Here is an 18700-nt window from a genome sequence, read left to right as displayed (position 1 = left end):
AGCCCGTTTCTTACAGAAAACAAAATGATCCGCTCTACTTTCTGTTGCCCAAGTGAGACTTTAGACTTGGAATCTTTTAAAACTCTAATATGTTTCAGTGCCTATCATGCATTCATGCTAGTTACTGTAAAACTTTAAGAACACTTGCAAATCATTCGGCCTGATCGACTACCTTGGGGATGGATTTTCAAGAAACAATAAGTTTATCATGATTAAAATTGCTTTTCCGATCGCCTGTAGGTCTAATAAAATGGTGCATGACATGTTGCATAAATTACATACACTGGCTGTGTTCATTTACTAAGAAGATTCAGATATGCTTCCTGGCGAGACTTTCAACAAAACTGCGGGTGATGAAAGGTGAATACACCACCAAAAATCAGCTTTGAATGTCGTCCTGCAACTTTTGGAAGTGTATCTAGGTTGAAATCAAACTGAAACAGGGCATAGTGAATGACTTAATTGGTGTTTCCACCACCAAAATCCAACAGAAAAGAATGCAAATCTCAGTAAAAGTTTGCAGTCCAAAATTGGCAGCATAAAGTTACCATTGGCATCATTTTTACTGGATTTTGGTGGTGGAAATGCCTGCTCATTCACCATGTTTTAGTTCAATTCTCGACCTGGAAAGGAATAAAAAGAAATTGCAGGAAAAAAAAATTACAGTATATTTCACTGGATTTACCAACATCGGTAAGAAGTTTCGTGGCTGAACCACCTAGAAGTCCTTCCATCACCCCCTGTTTTCGCTGAACTCTCAGCTGGAAACTTTTCTAAATATTCACAGTAAAACAACCAAAAGTTTGAGGAAACAAACTCAAAGAGTGCGAGTTGAAGAATAGTAGCAATAGGGAAAAAAAATCAATTTGAATTTAAACCATCTCAACTGTTTCAACAATTTACAAACATCCGTGTATCAATCACTGGCCAAATGTTTTTCAACAAAAACAACCACCAATACACCCAGCCAGTCCATCTACTTGTCTGAACAGTAGGCATTTGGGTCATTTTGAAGATGTTTGACCTTTTTCTACCCCTTTTGTGAAGCAAAAAAAAAAAAAAACACATTTTGCTATTGGACAACTTTGTGCGACAAAAGGGTAAAAGATCAACCAATAGACCTTTGCATTAACCTTATAAACCGTCCAGCGACAACATGCTTCGTGTTTTACGGACACAATCCTGGAGAGGCTACATCAGAATAATACAAATCATTCCTGCAGTTTCTAACAGGCAAAGTGTACCTGTTCCATGATCCTATTCGGTCACAAGAAAGAACGGGAGTCCCCTGAGAATTTTCAAAAACAGTACGGTAATTACTAATCTTTTACCCAAAAATCTAGAATAATAAAATGACATGCATAGTGATTCAGTTCTGCTTGTGTTGTTTACTAACCAAATGCTTATGTTATTTTATATAAGAGAAGTAACAAAAGAAAGTATTATAACTTATGGCTGTGTTTGACTCAAGAACTTTTTTTTTTTCGATAAACGGCTCAAGGACTCTATCTTACATGGAAAATTAGAAAAAGCACTCTGTCCTTTTCCATGGAATCTTAAATAGATTAACCAAATACAGCCTAAATGTTTTATTGGATACCAACAAACCTAAAATTCCTCAAGAAGCATTAATTTCATTATACAAGACATTTTGCGCTCATGATCAGAACAAGTTTCTCTACACATGATCCTTCATAAAGAGAGATGGATATCAATAGTTATACAAGGAAAGAGCTTTTGGGATGAATGGTTAGACCTTCTTGACATACTGCACAAGTTTGTCTGTTGAATCTTTGCAACATAGACAAAACCTTCGGCTGCTAAACTAACTGGAAAGTTCAAAGCCTTGCCTATATATTGTCTATATAATAGGTTCATTGTCTTCTTATGATTAATAATCTCTCATGCATTTTAGCTTAAAATTTCTTATACTAATTACTAAACCAAGTAAAATGTTTATGAGGAAAAGGAATTGTCATCCCTGTGAAATCCCCTTGAGGGCTGCTTCTAAAAAAGGGTGTTATAAAGAGAATAAGCTTCTTTCACATGCATAAAAAAAAGTATAAGGGAAGTTGGACTAGATACACACTTACCACCCTCCATGTCTTGAAAAATAGTCATTATCCAATGACACAGCAAGAGCTAAGGCCACGGCTCTCTCAGAAAGCATCAGAGGACATCCGACTTCTAAATCTTGTATCTGGAAAATAATCAAACCAAAGCGAAGAAACAGTTACTAATTACTAGAAGAAAAGATGGAAGAAATCTAAAAGTCACATTTTATAGTTTATACTTACTTACCTTTGACGCGGGCCCAGTCTTAGATTTGTGATCAACATCCCCAAATCTTATCACATATTGACCAGCATCAGTGAGGAGCTGTAGCAACCACCACAAAACCACTTGAGAATGTAGCGAGAAAGGCTTTTATTTATGAGAAAACCAAAAAGTGACACATGATTCTTAAATACTATCCTAAAAAGTATAAAGCAGGATTGCCCAGCTCCATTTGACTATATGGTGCACGGGTTGCATTACAACAAAGGCACTGAGACAATCGAGCAACAAGAGTATTAGTTATCAATATAAATGACATTATGTTCCACAAAACAACCTAGCATGCTTTACTAATACAAACTCCAAAACGGCCCAGATGGAAAGCAAAAATAATGTAAAGATGCTTCAAAGCAGTCCTATCATCACGATGTCAAAACACAGTTTTCTATGCCCACAAACACATTTCCTTCTCTTCCCTGAAAGGTGAGGATTGGCCCCCAAAGAGAAACCTTGTGGAGAAGTATTCCATTGAATTAGTCTTACTTGTTTACATACGCAAACTCCACCAAATAGTTAATGGAGCAGGAAAGCGCAAATCATATCTACACTCACATATAGGGGAAAATATGTAATGACATATTGCTGATCTTCCCCTACAACTGACTGGGATAAGTGGCTACCACTTTTGGGACCAAGTATCAAGTCGATAGCAACCCTCTAAAGAGAAGGCAGGGCTGAAAAATGATTGCAGCTAAATGGTCACAATCCCCAAACATTAACTCTGTCATATATGTCTTAACGAGTTAACATCTAAGACGACTGAAGAAGTTCACAAAACGACCCATTGTCGTTGGAGTAAAATAAGTTGTATATTAAAACTAAACTTTTAATGTCATCAATAACTATAACAAAGATCTCATTGGGAAAATATGTGACATTTCAAAAAAGTAACATTAGACTTCAACATCAGAAAGAATTAATCTTTTTCGAGTAGATCAACACACACAGTACTCTGTATGAATAAGGATAGGAGCTGATTAAAAGATAAGCTCAATGTGGAAAAACAGAACCAGAAATTGAGATGCTTTTTCATATGGTCAATAAAGTTGGAAACAACGATGTGGTTCCAAGAAAAATGGGAGAGAATGAAGGTAGCAAAGTGTGAGCGAGCAAGGGAGGCTGAGGTGGAAGGAACAGAAGTCATTTTGGACTTTAGGTTTGTTCAGAACCAGTAAAGGAAGATTCATAAAATTAACCTTTGTAGTTCATTCAATGAAAACTACTAGCTAATTTTACTAAACTCTCTTCAAACTTTGGAAGCATGACAGCCATATGAGTTAGTCCCAAGAGTAAAAGTTCTAAGATATCAATCCGACTATGAAGTTTTACCTCTTTGGTGGCAGTTCCAATAACAGTGAGAATTTGAGAGTAGCAACACGGCAAAGTGTCAGAATAGTTGGCAAGTTCAAAAAATTTAACAATCATACTGCACATTTCATGTTCTCATACCTCAAAATTTCTTATACAAGAAGCAGATTTTACGTTGTTGGTTGAAGTCAGTCTGGGAATAGTTAAGCATTACTTCACAACAAAGACTTAAATAAGAAAAGGGTAGTATAAAGTTGATTGTCACAACAAGATCAAAAGGTAGCTTATATGTTGTGCCAACTAAAATATCGCCATCCAGGATTTCTGCGTTTACCACATGCTATGAATACTAAATGCCAACAAGATAGAGAACAACCTCTAAGCCAAAACCTCTAAAGTCACGGTCAATCTCTGCTAGCACATTCCCATCTATATCCTTTAATATAAACGTCCAGTTCCAAAAACCTGGATTTTCAACGACTGCAAATTGTTTATTCCTGCAAAGACATCAAAGGAAAAGAATTCACTTCATGGATTCCATGCTAGATTTCAATTAAAGAAAATGTTAGTTACAAGACAATCCTTAAATCTACAGAACCTTTTTCTTTCCGCAACTCTAGGATGCAAATACTTTTGTCATCAATAACAGTTACTTTCTTTAACCGGCAATATAGTCAACGCATACGAGACCGATAAAACAATTTGGACCATCGTAGCAATGTGCTACGTAGGCCAAACAAGGAAAAGAAATCTGAACAACATCACGCTCTTCATAATCCAAATTGGATACGAACATATGAAAAAGTACACCACTAATAATAGGCCAAGCACTTGCCCAGCCAAAAGTTCTTTGATTCCTTCCACAACTTTATAAGATTCCCTGTTGATGTCCACACATCCCCAAGTTTCTTTCCTTCCTAAGTATCCACGCTATGGATATTGGAAGGTGCTCTGCTTGCCATTTAACATTACTAGAGAGTGTAGCTACCACAATCTTGTTAGCCAAGCCTCCTCCACTGTTTGATGGTGGTGTCCAAGGCTTGTGAAAAGAAGTGTAGAACAACACAACTCGCACACACCGCATGAGAAAAGACAAATGACAAGAAGATGGTAGACGCTTTCCCCTTACAAAGAGGACAAATATTTGCTGTGTACATTTCTTAACTATTGCGATTGTTTATTGTTCTCTCCCCAAATAAGCAAGCCGCCCAAAGAAAGCAACTCTAAAAGAATATAGTTCTTTTAAAACGAAAATCATGATCACCTCATTGTTAACCTCCAGTGTTTGCTCCTTGCCCAAAACTTGGTAAAATATCAAAACAAGGAACTTATCATCCTTGTCCCAAATCCACAATCTTTTATCAATCTCCCCAAAGCTACCATCTGTAAGATAAATGGTAGTCACGAAAGCATCATAACTAACCACTTGAGAATCATTAAGGCCCCTTCTAAGTACCACATTCCACTCAACACCATTACCCCATCTCACCACATTCTCCACTATAATTTATTTTTTACTCAAAACCAAGCTATATTTATCACTAAATTGAACTTTAAGCAGATTCTCCCCACTCAAGTATCATCCTGAAAAGAAATAGAGGCTCCAGTTCTGAGATGATAACTCACTAGTCCATCAAAAGCATCTGCTTACTCCACTCTCTAGAAGGTAATCCCATGAGAATGTTTGGCAACCTCAGGTTACACTTGTTCACCCTCGATCCATATTTGCCTCCACTACCTTAAGATGGAAATCATCATCCTCTTCCTCATATCTCCACAAACACTTGCTGAATATGCCTGATTCACAAGGAATATAAGTTTGCACCCTATTAAATTTTGGGATCCAACTCAAAACCAATAGCAACAAGTGAGAGGCCAGGAACTTACATATTTTTATGAACAGCTTTCAATGTCCCACGTCAGACAATATTAAACATCTCAACACACCCTCTCACCTGTAGCGTTACTTGAGCCTAACAAAGGACTAACATACTTAGTTTACGTGGAGTAACGGGCCCATTGAATGAAATAGCCAGCCCTTATACCATATTAAATTTGGGCTTCCAACACCAAACCAAATGGCAATGAGTAGCGAGTCCCAGGAACTTATGTACTTCCATGCAATGTCCCCATGTGGGGCCAGAAATAACATCTCAGTCCCGGAAAGGCAAAACCTACCTTGTTTAACCAAATGCATCTTCGATTTAACCCCCCACACTCCTAATACATAGAACAACAAGAAATTACAGGAAAAATTCTACAACTTCTGTTCCTTTCTTCATGTGTGCTTGACTTCAATCTGGATTCTCCCCTTCCACTTTCTTTTCATTTCCAATTTTCAGTCCCTAAGCTATATTATTCATTGATTTGTCTAGTGGCAACTACAAATAAATACAAGCTTGCCAAACATAGGTAAGAGAAAAAACATTTCATTTCGATGCACGATACAAGTACATTTTCTGAAAAAAAACACAAAGTAAATGTAGAACGCCACAATTTAACTCTTCCTTCTATGGACTTCTTCCTAATAAGCTTAGTTAATCTAGCATAACAAATATGAAATGAGAGAGGCTACAGCTCCAAAGGAGCCCGTTTCAGATTAAAATCTGAATCTGGAATACAAGATCCCAACAAATCCATCTCGAAAGGATACAAGAAGTATAAGTTACTAATATGAAATTTCTGACATCCTAGTTGTTGCTGATGTCAGTATCTATTTTTGCTGATGCCATCACTTTCTGTTGCTGATGTGAGCATCAGCTGCTTTACATCTTACACTAAAGCAGTGAGACTTGATCAATAAAGTGTGCTCATGAATATATGTGAAAGGTAACTTTGGATTTCACTTATCATTCCCCACTCAATGGCATAATTTGTAGATAGAAACTATGTGAAAGGCAAAGCAGGAAGAAGGCAAAGAGGTAAACTAGAAAAGTGGAGAAGAAAGATTTTGTACATGTGGCAGACAGAATTGTAATATATCTTAGTATTTCAACTTTTGTAACTATTTTGGGTGCAATAGTATTCTAGATTTCAATATGCGAGATTAATTTCCAATAACGGCGTTTCGAATAAAGTGATACCTGCAGGAAGTCTTAAGAGACCTTTCAAACAGGACCAAAGATGAATTCCTACTCTAATAAAAACATATTACGGTGTTGAAAATCAAGTGCAGGTAAGGTACTAAGGTGTACTAGAGGCTTACCGAGATCTGTCGGATTCATGCGATAATATTTCTAACGCAAGAGACATAAGTGAGGTTGACATTCATTTTACACGTAAGAACGATGGGAGTGTATGACAGGCATAAAAAACCACAATTTAATTGATAAAGAAGATAAAAATCCTTAAGAAATCAATAAGACCTAAGGCAAATGGAAAGGAAAAGTAGCAAAGCTAAATGAAACCCACCTAAGTACAAAATCATTAAATAGTAACATTGGAAGTTCCATGAACATCCAACACAGAAGAAAAATTGAAGATTATATTGGTAGCACTGACACATAATTCTATTCATTTACTTTAATTTTCATGGTTTGGCCAGTGAGCCAGATTAATTGTGTTGCAACTAATTCATTGTTTCCAATTCAACTCATTGTCTATGAGCAAATGGTATTTTCATCATGGCCATTAATTCATCATGGCATAGACCACGTTGTTAATCTTCATAACTTCGTATAATATCATAGGAAATTAATAGCTCGATCTAAGGAAATAATCTTGCCGGACAGAAATAAACATAAATCAAAGTGGCGTATTACCCCAAATACAAATCATAAACTCTCCTCCAAAGATGCCATCGTCTGTGAACTACACCAATTTCCTATAAAAAAAACAAACGAATGTGGAGTCAGTACTAGTAGGTACTTCACTCATGCTACTTATTTGCCTATTGCTACATATGAACACCTTGTTTCCATCAACACCCATACCTTCCCATCTATTTCCACAAAAATGGTGCTAGTTACCCACCAAAATGGCCTGCGAACCTGAAATTGGCTGTATATTGTTAATGAAAGAATAAATACGAATGAAAGTAGTAATGCGAACAAACTGAATTTTTCTTCCCATGGGAAAGAATGAAAGAGTCTCACCCTAAAGAGTTCATTTCCCATGGAATCAGTTATATAGGCAATGAAAGGGCGCCTTGTGCGAAGTATCTGCAATGCAAATGAATTCAGCTACAAGGATATATATTAAAACAACCACAACAATTTATGTACCATGCATGATGTTGACATAAATGTGAATACTGGTATTCATTCCAAAAGCTAATTATCTTGAAGAAAATACATAACACAAATGCTTCAAGGATTTCTCTCCACAGAAATTCAGAGGTATTCAACACGCACTAGGCTAGCTTTCATAAAACAAAGCCCACATATGTAGTTGATTATATGCACTTATGTGGCTAAGATCATTAACTCTCTCCAGTTAAAAATCATTAACTTACTCAAGTTACTCATCTCACCAAAAAATACGAAGTTGAAGAAATACACTCTAAGAGCCAATAACAGCAAAGATTTTTAAAAGCAAAATAATTTAGCATTGTAGATTTCATTTTTCTAGCCAGCTCAAACGAAAGCGTTATGCGTGTCAATTTTTCTAGTCATACAACCATGATGATCCTTTTCCTTTTCTAACAAACTAAGAGTTTCCGGTGATGTCTTTCTATGGGGTGATAGCTAAGTAACAAGCCGAGAAGGCACTACAAGAGCAAAAGATCATTTTAACTTTCCACACAGATATGGGTGTTCGCCATTCCTTATAGAGTCACTTTCTTCACTTGGATGGCATATTTTAGAAGTATTCAAACAATTGATAAACTCAATACAAAAGGCTCAGATCTCATATGCTCCTTTTGTACTGTTCAAGGCAAGGAGGCAAACCATACCCTAGTCTAATGTCCATTGGCTAATATGGCGTGAGGATATTCTTCATCTCCTTTTCCAATAAGTCTCAAGGATGAAACTATTATAAACCATTAAAAGCTAAAAATTAAAACAAAAGAGTTTCATAGAGGGTATTTTTAGTTTTCCCACCCGAACACATGCATAGATATTTTTCCTTCTGTGATTGGCACAACTATTCAAATCAAGAGCATTTCCCCCCAAACCCTTATGTCTTTAACTGTAGTCAGTCAGTTAACCGCTGCTTTGCCCAGAAACTAGGTAAGGACCAAAATGCCCCTCAGCCAACTTAATTTAGATAAAGTTAGCAGCCCGTTGCCAACCACTCAACCACTTCCTTTAATCCTGACTCCATCATGATGACCATAGTTCAACACAAGTACACGACTAAACTTATAAAAACAGACATAAGAAGACATGTGGGGCCATTTGGATCCTTTAGATCATGATAATCCAAATGCTCTGCTAGAAGGATCAATGTTTATCTTCTTTGTTTCCATGAACATCAATCTAAAAATCAAAGAGAATCGGAGAAAGAAGATGAAAACACTAACATGGATCACTCAGAGGGTGTTGTAATGGTTATGAATCTGACTTTGTTTTGTTTCACAAACTACAAATAACCAATCGAGCTTAGGAATTCCTTAAGACAAGCGATTACAGTTCTCAGACTGAAGTTCTGTTATTTGTAGTTGATTTATTTCAGAATTAAAAGAAGCCCTAAAATTTGAAACGGGCACTCTAATGCAGTTAGAGAATGTTTTGGAAAAACAGTTATTGCGGTAGATGGGTATTTCTAGCCCAAGGGATAGCAAGAAGGTTAAACAAACTGGTGGTGATGCTCAACTGGAAGAACATACCCCAAGGAAGGAGATTGAGGAGGAAGCACATCCTATAGCTTCTGTAACAACAATTGCCTCTTAAATATTTCATTGGAAATCTCCCAAGTTGTTCCGTGAAATATTTGCATTCCAGTATACAATTTTCTCATATGATTTTTCATGTGCTTGTTTTATGGAAAAGTATAAAACCGAAATACCATAGAAACACGAAAAAAAAAAAGATAATACCAACTTTTTGTGGGTCGTTTATTTTCCACAAAATTTACTCACTTTTCTTGACCTTACCCTTTCATCCCTTCTTGCAACCATCGAAACCGAGACGACCACCAAAGCAACCAGTAGACCTCTCACCACCAACATGGTTGTCTAACACCACCAAGCAACCACTTAATACTACCCTCACCAAACCCACTGCATGACGCCTCCCATTACCAACACCACCACTTACTCCTACTACCCGTCCACCACTGCCCCTGCCATTACCACCCCTACTACCACCAAGAAACTACCTGAGACCACCATAACCAAAAGCTTCACCACCACGACCACTGATGACCGAACCTACTACTTCACAACCCCCGCCCCCACTACCACCATGTGCACTATCATTAACTACTACCAATACTACCACTTGCTCCTACAACCAGTCCACCACTACCAACATCACTGCCCAGTCCTTAAATCCCCTCGAGAGATGTCCTCTTAGAACTCTGACACAGGCTGTTTGCTAAATCATTGTGCCAAGTGCTCTCTGTTGAGATTAATAATCCTGCATCGGGTATCTGAAGGCTTGCCTTAAAAATATATAAATCCTAAGGTCACTCCACTTTTTGGCAGTTTGTTTTGAGTTGGATGTCCAAATTTAATTCGGTGTGACAGCAGGCTATTTCTCCAGCTAAAGGGCCCATGGACTCCACATTACTCATTCAAAAACTGTCCAACGTGTTGTGCTCAAGATATGCCACATGTCATGGGGCGTGTTGAATTTATAAAACCACATCTTTTATCTAAAGCCTTGCATTAAAATATATAAAACATGGGGCTGCTCCGCTCATTACCAATTAGTTTTAAGTTGGATGCTCAAATTTAATACTTTGCATTTAAAGAACCATTATGTAATTCAGTAACTGGATGGATCCATGTGTTGCTTAGTGTGCAGACTTCATTATCCTCTTTTTCGCTTATACCACCTATAACTGAAACAATTTTTGAACCCTTTTCCTAACTTGAAAGTACACCAAGGAACCACAAACAGCTAAGTCCTTAAGACCAAAACCCCTTGCACCCTACAGAACCCCATAGTAACAAAAAAAAAAGAAGAGGACCAACCAATGTGGATATTACTCATGTTTTCTACTTAAAGAGCAAGAGGATAACATCATGTTACTTCAATGTGGAACGTCTGCCTCCACTACAATAAATGCGCTTTATTAGAAATTTAAGTTAATCTTCACTTCCACACACTATTTCAAAAAATCAAGAGGCATTTCTTCGGTTCTTCCTATGACATGGAGCAAGTGCATTTTTTGACTTTTGTATGGTGATATGGGATGATACTTATACGAGCTGTCTTGTTTCATCTTAGTTTTGCACATAGCCATATAGGTCACCTTGACCTACTTCCTTTGTCACAGTTTTATGAGATACGTCATTTGAGATGATTCGAAACTTAAATTCCTCAGTGAAAATTTTCAACCTATGGGAGTATTGTACACCAATATTGTTCAAATTTGACAAGGTATTTGTGAACCATGTGAGTTGAATCAATTTGAAATAATTTAGTTTGAAACAAGAAATGGATATGATTTATCAAATAATGGACGGTACTACAACCTCAGTCCATAACAAGCTAAATTTGACCTTTTACTAAAATGGATAAGAAGGAGAAAGTAAGTTTATGAAATGTATAACCATGGCAAATTTTTGAAACACAAAACAGACCAAACAACTTACCTGCCTAGCAATCATACTACTCTGTTCAGAGATAAAACCGACGGGCTGGAAAGCAAAAACCAAAGTTCATATCAAAACTTTATTCTACTACAATGGAGAAGGTGAATACTTGCTCTCCAGATATAATCAACAAAAGAATAAACAAATAAATAAAAAAAGAAATGCATACCGCTTGTGGGTAGTAAGCATCTACTACGGCATACCTGTTCTCCTGCAATTTCAATATCAATAGATGAGAGAATAAACCATGAAAATACAAACAAACCAAATTTTGTTGATAACTGATTCATATCGCAAGGATAGCATGGTGGCAAAACAATGAAAATTTGTATAATTTCTCTCTTATCTAACAATAAATTAATGAAAATAAAAACCTTACAACAGTAATTTGTCAATCTAATAATCCATACAATTCTTCAGACATAATACTTTTCTCCTGGAAAATCAAATGCTATATTGCTATTTCTGGTCCAGCCCATAAAAGAAAAACTATATTCATAACTAACGTAAGTTATTTTTTGTTTCTTTTACCCATTCTCGACGACCTTGCTCAGATCGGCACATTAAAAAACATAGCACATGATCACACTAAACTATTGTAAAACAATTGTATGGGGCACACATATCTCACAGTCCACTGCCAATAGCGTGTGGACAATACATTATCGCACTATAACTCACCGCATATATAGGTAGATTTCTACAGATAGTGTTGAAGACTTGAAGTTATAGCGTTGCAGCATATCACTGGATGATACTTACCCTTATATATGATGGGATAGTGCACCATTGGATCTAGTCTAAGATACAGTAACTCCGCAACTAGGTCCACACCCCTTAGCCTGCTTATCCTTTGTCGTCCCATCTCTTGCTTTCTTAACAAGGCACTAAGGTAAGCTATACATCCTAACAGGTTATACAATTGTAGCATCCCACTACCCACAAAGTCTTGACTCTGAAGGAAGCTTCTACGATTACCTACTCTCATTCCTGACATTTAAAATTCGCAGGGTGTACCATAATGCTGAATTTTTTTCCTTTCCGAGTAATGTAAAGATTTTGTTGAACCAATCAAATAACAGTTTAAGGGTGGTAATAGAGCAATGCAAATGTCCAATTCAGATTTATAGTAAAACTTATCTGGCATTTCAACATGAAAATCGAATAGATATTATTCACAAACATTATAACTGCAATACGAATTATGTGTTGTCTATTCTCAAGAGAAAATAAAAATTACCTGCTCAAAACCAACCATAAGATTTGCCCACTCTATATTTCTAGTCACAATAAGATTTGCCCTAGCAAGAAGAGGCGCAACTTTGAACTGAAATCAAAACAAGTCAAAAGCATTAAGTCATTTCAAACAAAAAACACCCATACTAAATAAATAGTTCTTAATAAATACATTCACCTCTTCCGGGGATGTTGGTTTCAACAAACCAGTAGCAGATTGACTCAAAGGTGGCGGAGGCGGCATGGGCACCGGCTCCCCAGTAGAAATATCATGGGAAGACAATGTTCTACTAGTTTGGGCATTTCTTTTTTTTCTCAAGTGTCTAGCATTATTTTCCCTTGTCATATCAGCAAGCCAGTTTTTCACTATATAGTTTCTACTTAAAAAGGTGTCATCATCATCACTTTTCCCAGAAGAAGAAGAAGAAGTTCCATAACAACGTCCAAGACTAAAACAAGCCCTCCTTCTTTCATTATGATTGAAAGAAGTAGGAATTTTGGACAATTCCTTCACCAACTTGTTCATATTGTAAAGATGATTCTGCAGAGGAAGGAAAAAAGTTTGCTTTTTTTTTTTTCAATATTTAAGTTGAAGAAATGAAATTTTAACAGAATCAGGTTGCTTGATAAATTTAAATACATACCCCCCAAAACAGAAACTGAAAGAGTGGAAAATATGAGTCTTTGTTGTTAGTTGTGTGGCAAACATGGATGATCAGTGGAAGGACAAAATTGGGTTCATCATTTGTGTCACCGTGCCATGGTGGTGACATGGACGCATAGGAAAGGATTTCCAAAGCCACGGTGTGTGGGCTTGGGCCTGTTGGGTGTGGGCTTGGACGGACCTGTTTTGTTCTGGGGGCGGGTTTGATTGGGTATCCCTTTGACGGACAAATATAAGCCACGGTTTTGGGCTTGGGGGTCTGGGGTTTTGACGGAGAAGCGGTTTTGAAGTGGGGGCGGGTTTTGATTGACGAATCAAATATTGATATATATACTATTAAACATACAAGAAATAAAATTACTTTTAAAGACTTGGAAGTATTATTTTTGGGTTTTAATACCATTTTGATTATTTTCATCGCTAAAAAGTCATTATTTTTTAAAATGTTTATGAATTTGGGGATATGACTTCGAGACCACTAATGAAACCTTTTTTTCAAACTTTTTGTCTTCTCTTTTACCCTTTAACCGTTTTTTATAGAAAAAAAAAACCACTTCACAGTTTATGTGATTCATATTCTTCACCTGTTTCAATGGGTCTGTCAGTAATATCCGCAAAACAACCTACCCAAGTTGTGAAAACTGTTGACACTCAATATGTTCTTAAAAGGTATATTTAACTTTTCAATGTGGATAAATTGTTTGTATAAATTACTCTTTTGGGGTTTCTTTAATTATGTGTTTCTAGGCTTTCTTTGGGGTTGTATAGTTTCTTGAGTTTTATTCATTGTCACTCATTTCTAGTTGTTTGGTATAAAATTTTGGTCAGAATCAACACAAAATTTAAGTTTGAGTCTTGATTGTAATTGTGATGTTTTTTGCTATTTGGAACAGGTTGCAATCTGAACTCATGTCTTTAATAGTAAGAATGGATTACTTTTTTTGCCCATTTTTAACAATTTTCTTTTGGTACTAGTAGTGATTTAATGATCTTTATTGGATACCATTTTCTTGGTTTATTGCTGATGAGTGGCGATCTTGGCATATCGGCTTTTCTAGAAGAGGACAACATATTTTGCTGGAAAGGAACAATCACTGGTAGCAAAGAAACCGTGTTCGAAGGAACTGAGTACAAGCTCTCGCTAACCTTTCCAACAGATTATCCATTCAAGTCTCCGAAAGTTAAATTTGACACTGCCTATTTTCATCCGAATGTGGACGTCTATGGAAACATCTGCTTAGACATTCTTTAGGTATATGAGATAATCTATTACAGCTTAGACGTTAGTTCTGATAGCCCTTTATGGTGAATCTGATGTTTAACTGAATTTCTTGTAAGATAAATGGTCATCTGCTTATGATGTCAGAACTATATTGCTCTTTATACAAAGTCTGCTTGAACTGAATTTATTCAAATTTATTTCTTCCACAATCTCAATGTACACAAATTCCGTCAGTGTTCCGGTATTATTGAGGTCAAACTCTTTTCTCATTTTAAAATGCATTATATTAACGTCAGTACACTATAGATTTTTTTATTTCTGTATTAAATCAACATTACACAACAAATTATTTATCCACATTTTTTTGTTTGTGTTGCAGTTCAATGGGATAATTGAGTTGTCATTGGTTTCATACAGTATGGATACACTTGTTTATGTTCATATACTTTAAGAAAATTGCGAGAGCTGTCAAATTTTGCTTACTCTTGACGATGTTAATTTTGAATTACGAATTATTTGCACCAAGACCTATATAGTGCATTTTAAAATGCAGTGCAAATATTGTAGTTTGCATCTTAAAATGCATAGAAAAATTTGTGAATTGAAGTATATGGTTTAGGTATTTAGAGTGTAGGGTTCAAAGTAAATGATTTCTGGGTTTACTGTGAATGCATTTTAAAATGTGCAGCAAAAAATGTGAATTGAAGAACATTGTCTAGGTGCTGAAGGGTTCATTGTTTACTAGGTTTAGAGTTTAAGGTCTAGGTTTTAGTTGGTTTATGGTTTAGTGTTTAGGATTTATGGGTGTTTAGTGGGTTTGGGGATTAGTAATGGCTTTGTCATGTTGCTTAGCATTTTAAAATACATAGCTTGTTTTTGACCTCCATTACTTTTGATTTATAGTTTGAATTCGTCTTTGAGATAAAGAAAAATAAATGTGAAGTTTTTCAAAAATCTTTGCAACAATATTTGTAAGTATTGTAAGTAAACATGTATAGTTTTAACGTAGCATTGGAATGTAGGTTATTTTCTCATTGAGTTAATTGTCTTCTTTGTGTATATTAGCTAGCTATATGTTGGTAGCTTATAGATTATTCAAGAATGCCAACAATTATCTTTTAATTGCAAAGAAATGCAGCAGATCCTATATAAACAATGACAAAGTCCGCGGCAAATTGAAATGATTCCCTAGTATAACAACAAAGTGTGTGTTTGTTAGAAGCATCGATGTAGGAATCAAATTTCTAGTGGAACTGTTGGAAATAAGGCTGGGTCAGACCTGATATGGATAAACGCCCACCAAGATAAGGATAAACCACAAAGATAAGGATAACCACCAGGTATTGGGATGAGTGTAGGACTCTATCCTAGCCTACATTAGAAGAGTATAGGACTCTATCCTTAGCTGATTTTGGATAAGTATGGGACTCTATCCTATCCAATTTTGAGGGGTGGGAGAGTTCTATAAATTGACCCCCACCCCCTCACATATTGATCATCCCAAAACAAGCAAAGCTTTCTCTCCCTTTAATGGTGGCCTCATCCCAAAAACAAGCGCTTTTTCCCTTTAATGGTGGCCTCCAAAGTTTTCTAAAGTAGTTTTTCGTGGAGATTCCATAGGTGGTAACCTCCATTGCTAGCCATTGTCAGTTCTTGGTTCTTGGTTCGTGAACAAAGGTTGCTTCCCGTTCGTGGTTGGAACTTGACTCTAGCTAAGTTGAGAAGAATAAGATCTTGAGTGTGCGAAGAACATCATCTTCTCCGGTAGATCAAAGCTTGGAACTTCGAATTGAAAGCTGTGACCAAGGTACGATCTTCTATTTCTGCTGTGCTATTTTATGCATGTGATATAGCGTAATTGTACATATCGTAGGAATCATGCATGAGATATTGGTAAAACCCTACGAGGAACAATTTCTGATAATTCCAAACTTTCAAGTTCACATACATTATAAACTAAACTTGAAATCCAAAATCGAAACACTCAGTTTCAAGTGATTCATTCTTCCTTTCCAATCACTGCATTTTATTCAGGCTTTAAGCTCCAACTTTTTTTCTTGTCAGACAAGATCTTGTATGTCAACTTTGCACGAGTTTTTTTAATTTTTTCTCTACAATTGCTTGTTGTGAATAAGAAGGCATTGTTTTTTTTATACGACCATTGCATGAACTTGCATACATAAATTGCACAGTCCACCTTGAAATCATAATTGATATTAGAGTCCTCATAATGAGTCAATAATTTATAGAAACTTTAAAAGTATTGGGACTATGGGCATATGATGATTCTTGTTGGGGGTAGTCCATAACTTGAATCGGCGAATCAGTAGGCCACAATTTTTTGCCTTCTTTACTGCGATGTTTGTTAACCAACTCGATCGGTCACTTTATTTCTCTGTAAATTCAATCATTTAGTTAGACTAGGGAAGAATAACAAAGGCAGATTAACAATCAAGAAATTGGGTCAAGGAGCCTCTTTTAGAAAAGTTTACAAATAATCAATTATAACCACCTATTTTGCATTTTTAAATGCATATGCACAAATATAAACCACCAGCATAGTAAACTTACTTTAAAATACTAATGCATTTTAAAATGTATATGCGTAATGATATGCATTTTTCACAAAATGCATTTTATTATTTAGTAGTTTCGACCAACTATTATGAACTACAATGAGTTGGTTTAGGGTTTAGTGTCTAGAGGTTTAGGGTTTAGGCTTAGGGTCTAGTTTATAGGGGTTTAGGATTCGATGTCTTGAGGTTTAGGGTTTATGCACTTAGCGTTTAGTGTCTAGAGGTTTTTAGGGTTCAGGCTTAGGGTCTAGTTTATTGGGGTTTAAAGTTTATTCTTAGGGTCTAATTTTACAGGATTTTAGGGTTTAGTGTGTAGAGGTTTAGGGTTTAGGCTTAGGGTCTAGTGTCGACAAGTTTAGTTTGTGATACACCATATGCAATTTAAAATGCAAAGTCATTGTCGAGTTTTTTACATCTACTTTGCTAAAATGAAATACAAAATAAATTTGCATTTTCAAATGTATGACCAATGAAGGGATTTTACATTTTAAATGTTTTAAAGAGATTTCACATTTTAAAAAAAGTTGAAACCTTTATTTCTAAAAACAAATTGAAACCTTTATTTACTAATTACAAAGTAAAGCAATGCTTGGAGAAACAATTATCCTTACAAAAAAATTTCAACCTCGTCAAATATCATTTTTTTTTGAAATTATCCAATGATATTTGTTTAATTTTCGTTAATGTTAATTCCAATCAAATAAAGCTTTATAAGGAAAGTGGAGAGAAACATCTACCAAATGCTCAAAAATGTTCTTTTTTTCACAATGAAAATATGATAAGGAAAGTGAGAGAAACATTACCAAATGCTCAAAAATTTTGGAAATAAATGAGAAATTAATGGAAGATGCTATACGTTGAATTCATTAATTAATGAATTTCTATATATGATAATATTAATCTTTGTTAAAATTGGAAACAAATTTATTACATACCTTTGATCACGATTCGAAATTGACCGTATTCTTCATTTTTTATCTCTCACAAACTTAATTTTCCGAGAATTTAGTTGCCTAAATTGAGCAACTTTTCATATCTAAATTTTTTTATTCAGCTTCCTTTTTTGTGTGAAATTCAAAATTTTGTTTTGCATCCCACTACGTTTTTGGGTAGATAGTCGGTTCGGCTTGTTTCCAAGTGAGGATATTTTGGTCTATTCCTGATAAAGTTGGGTAACAGGTGTTTTTTTTTTTTTTTTTTTTTTTTTTTTTCCCTGATGGGGCCAAAAAAAAAAGATACCAAAATATAAAAAAAAACTCATAAAACACAAAAAGACAAAAGCATAATAGCACGTGTCACGAAATTATGTAAGAGCATAACTGCAGAACCGGTAGACAGCTCCATCGGCTCACTCACCCACGCCCCTTATAAGTAGTAGAGATTGTTTTTGTGCAAAGACCTATAACTTAAGAGAACGAATGTGTGAATAGGTTTGTCTACAAATACGGTGACTTTATTGTCACATATTAAGTTATGAGAACAAATTTGTGACAGACAACTGTTTGTTGTCCACAAAACAACAAGTGCTAATTGGTGGTTTTGCTACTCGAAATAACTATTTAGCTGCCCGAAAAATGTGTTTTTCTGTCCAAAAGTTTATTGGACCAATGAAAAGTTGATGTTTATAGACAAACATTTCCACAAATTCGTTC

At 35.7% G+C, this 18700-nt stretch overlaps 1 protein-coding gene and 1 long non-coding RNA gene across 2 annotated transcripts; both read right to left on the bottom strand.

Moving 5' to 3' along the window:
• Positions 1-193: 193 nt before the first annotated feature.
• Positions 194-688, bottom strand: LOC147475763 (uncharacterized). The gene is made up of 2 exons (XR_015207605.1): positions 549-688; positions 194-434 (listed from the first exon to the last, which is right to left on the bottom strand). It is a non-coding gene; the product is annotated as an uncharacterized LOC147475763 (long non-coding RNA).
• A 160-nt stretch (positions 689-848) lies between these two features.
• LOC147475762 (scramblase-like protein) lies at positions 849-13554 on the bottom strand. Its single transcript, XM_086582389.1, has 13 exons — positions 13523-13554; positions 13231-13431; positions 12765-13127; positions 12591-12677; positions 11520-11561; positions 11351-11395; positions 7740-7805; positions 7578-7634; positions 7407-7468; positions 4022-4142; positions 2302-2379; positions 2094-2200; positions 849-1288 (listed from the first exon to the last, which is right to left on the bottom strand). The coding sequence occupies exons 2-13, from the start codon at positions 13357-13359 to the stop codon at positions 1258-1260; spliced, it is 1188 nt and encodes a 395-aa protein (XP_086438515.1). The 5' UTR covers positions 13360-13431; positions 13523-13554; the 3' UTR covers positions 849-1257.
• Between the last annotated feature and the right edge of the window lie 5146 nt (positions 13555-18700).

Source organism: Coptis chinensis, chromosome 9 (assembly GCF_015680905.1).
Source record: "Coptis chinensis isolate HL-2020 chromosome 9, ASM1568090v1, whole genome shotgun sequence".
In the NCBI taxonomy this organism is placed as follows: domain Eukaryota; kingdom Viridiplantae; phylum Streptophyta; class Magnoliopsida; order Ranunculales; family Ranunculaceae; genus Coptis; species Coptis chinensis.
Note: the sequence above shows the minus strand (reverse complement) of the source record. Positions and strands in the feature narration are given on the sequence as shown.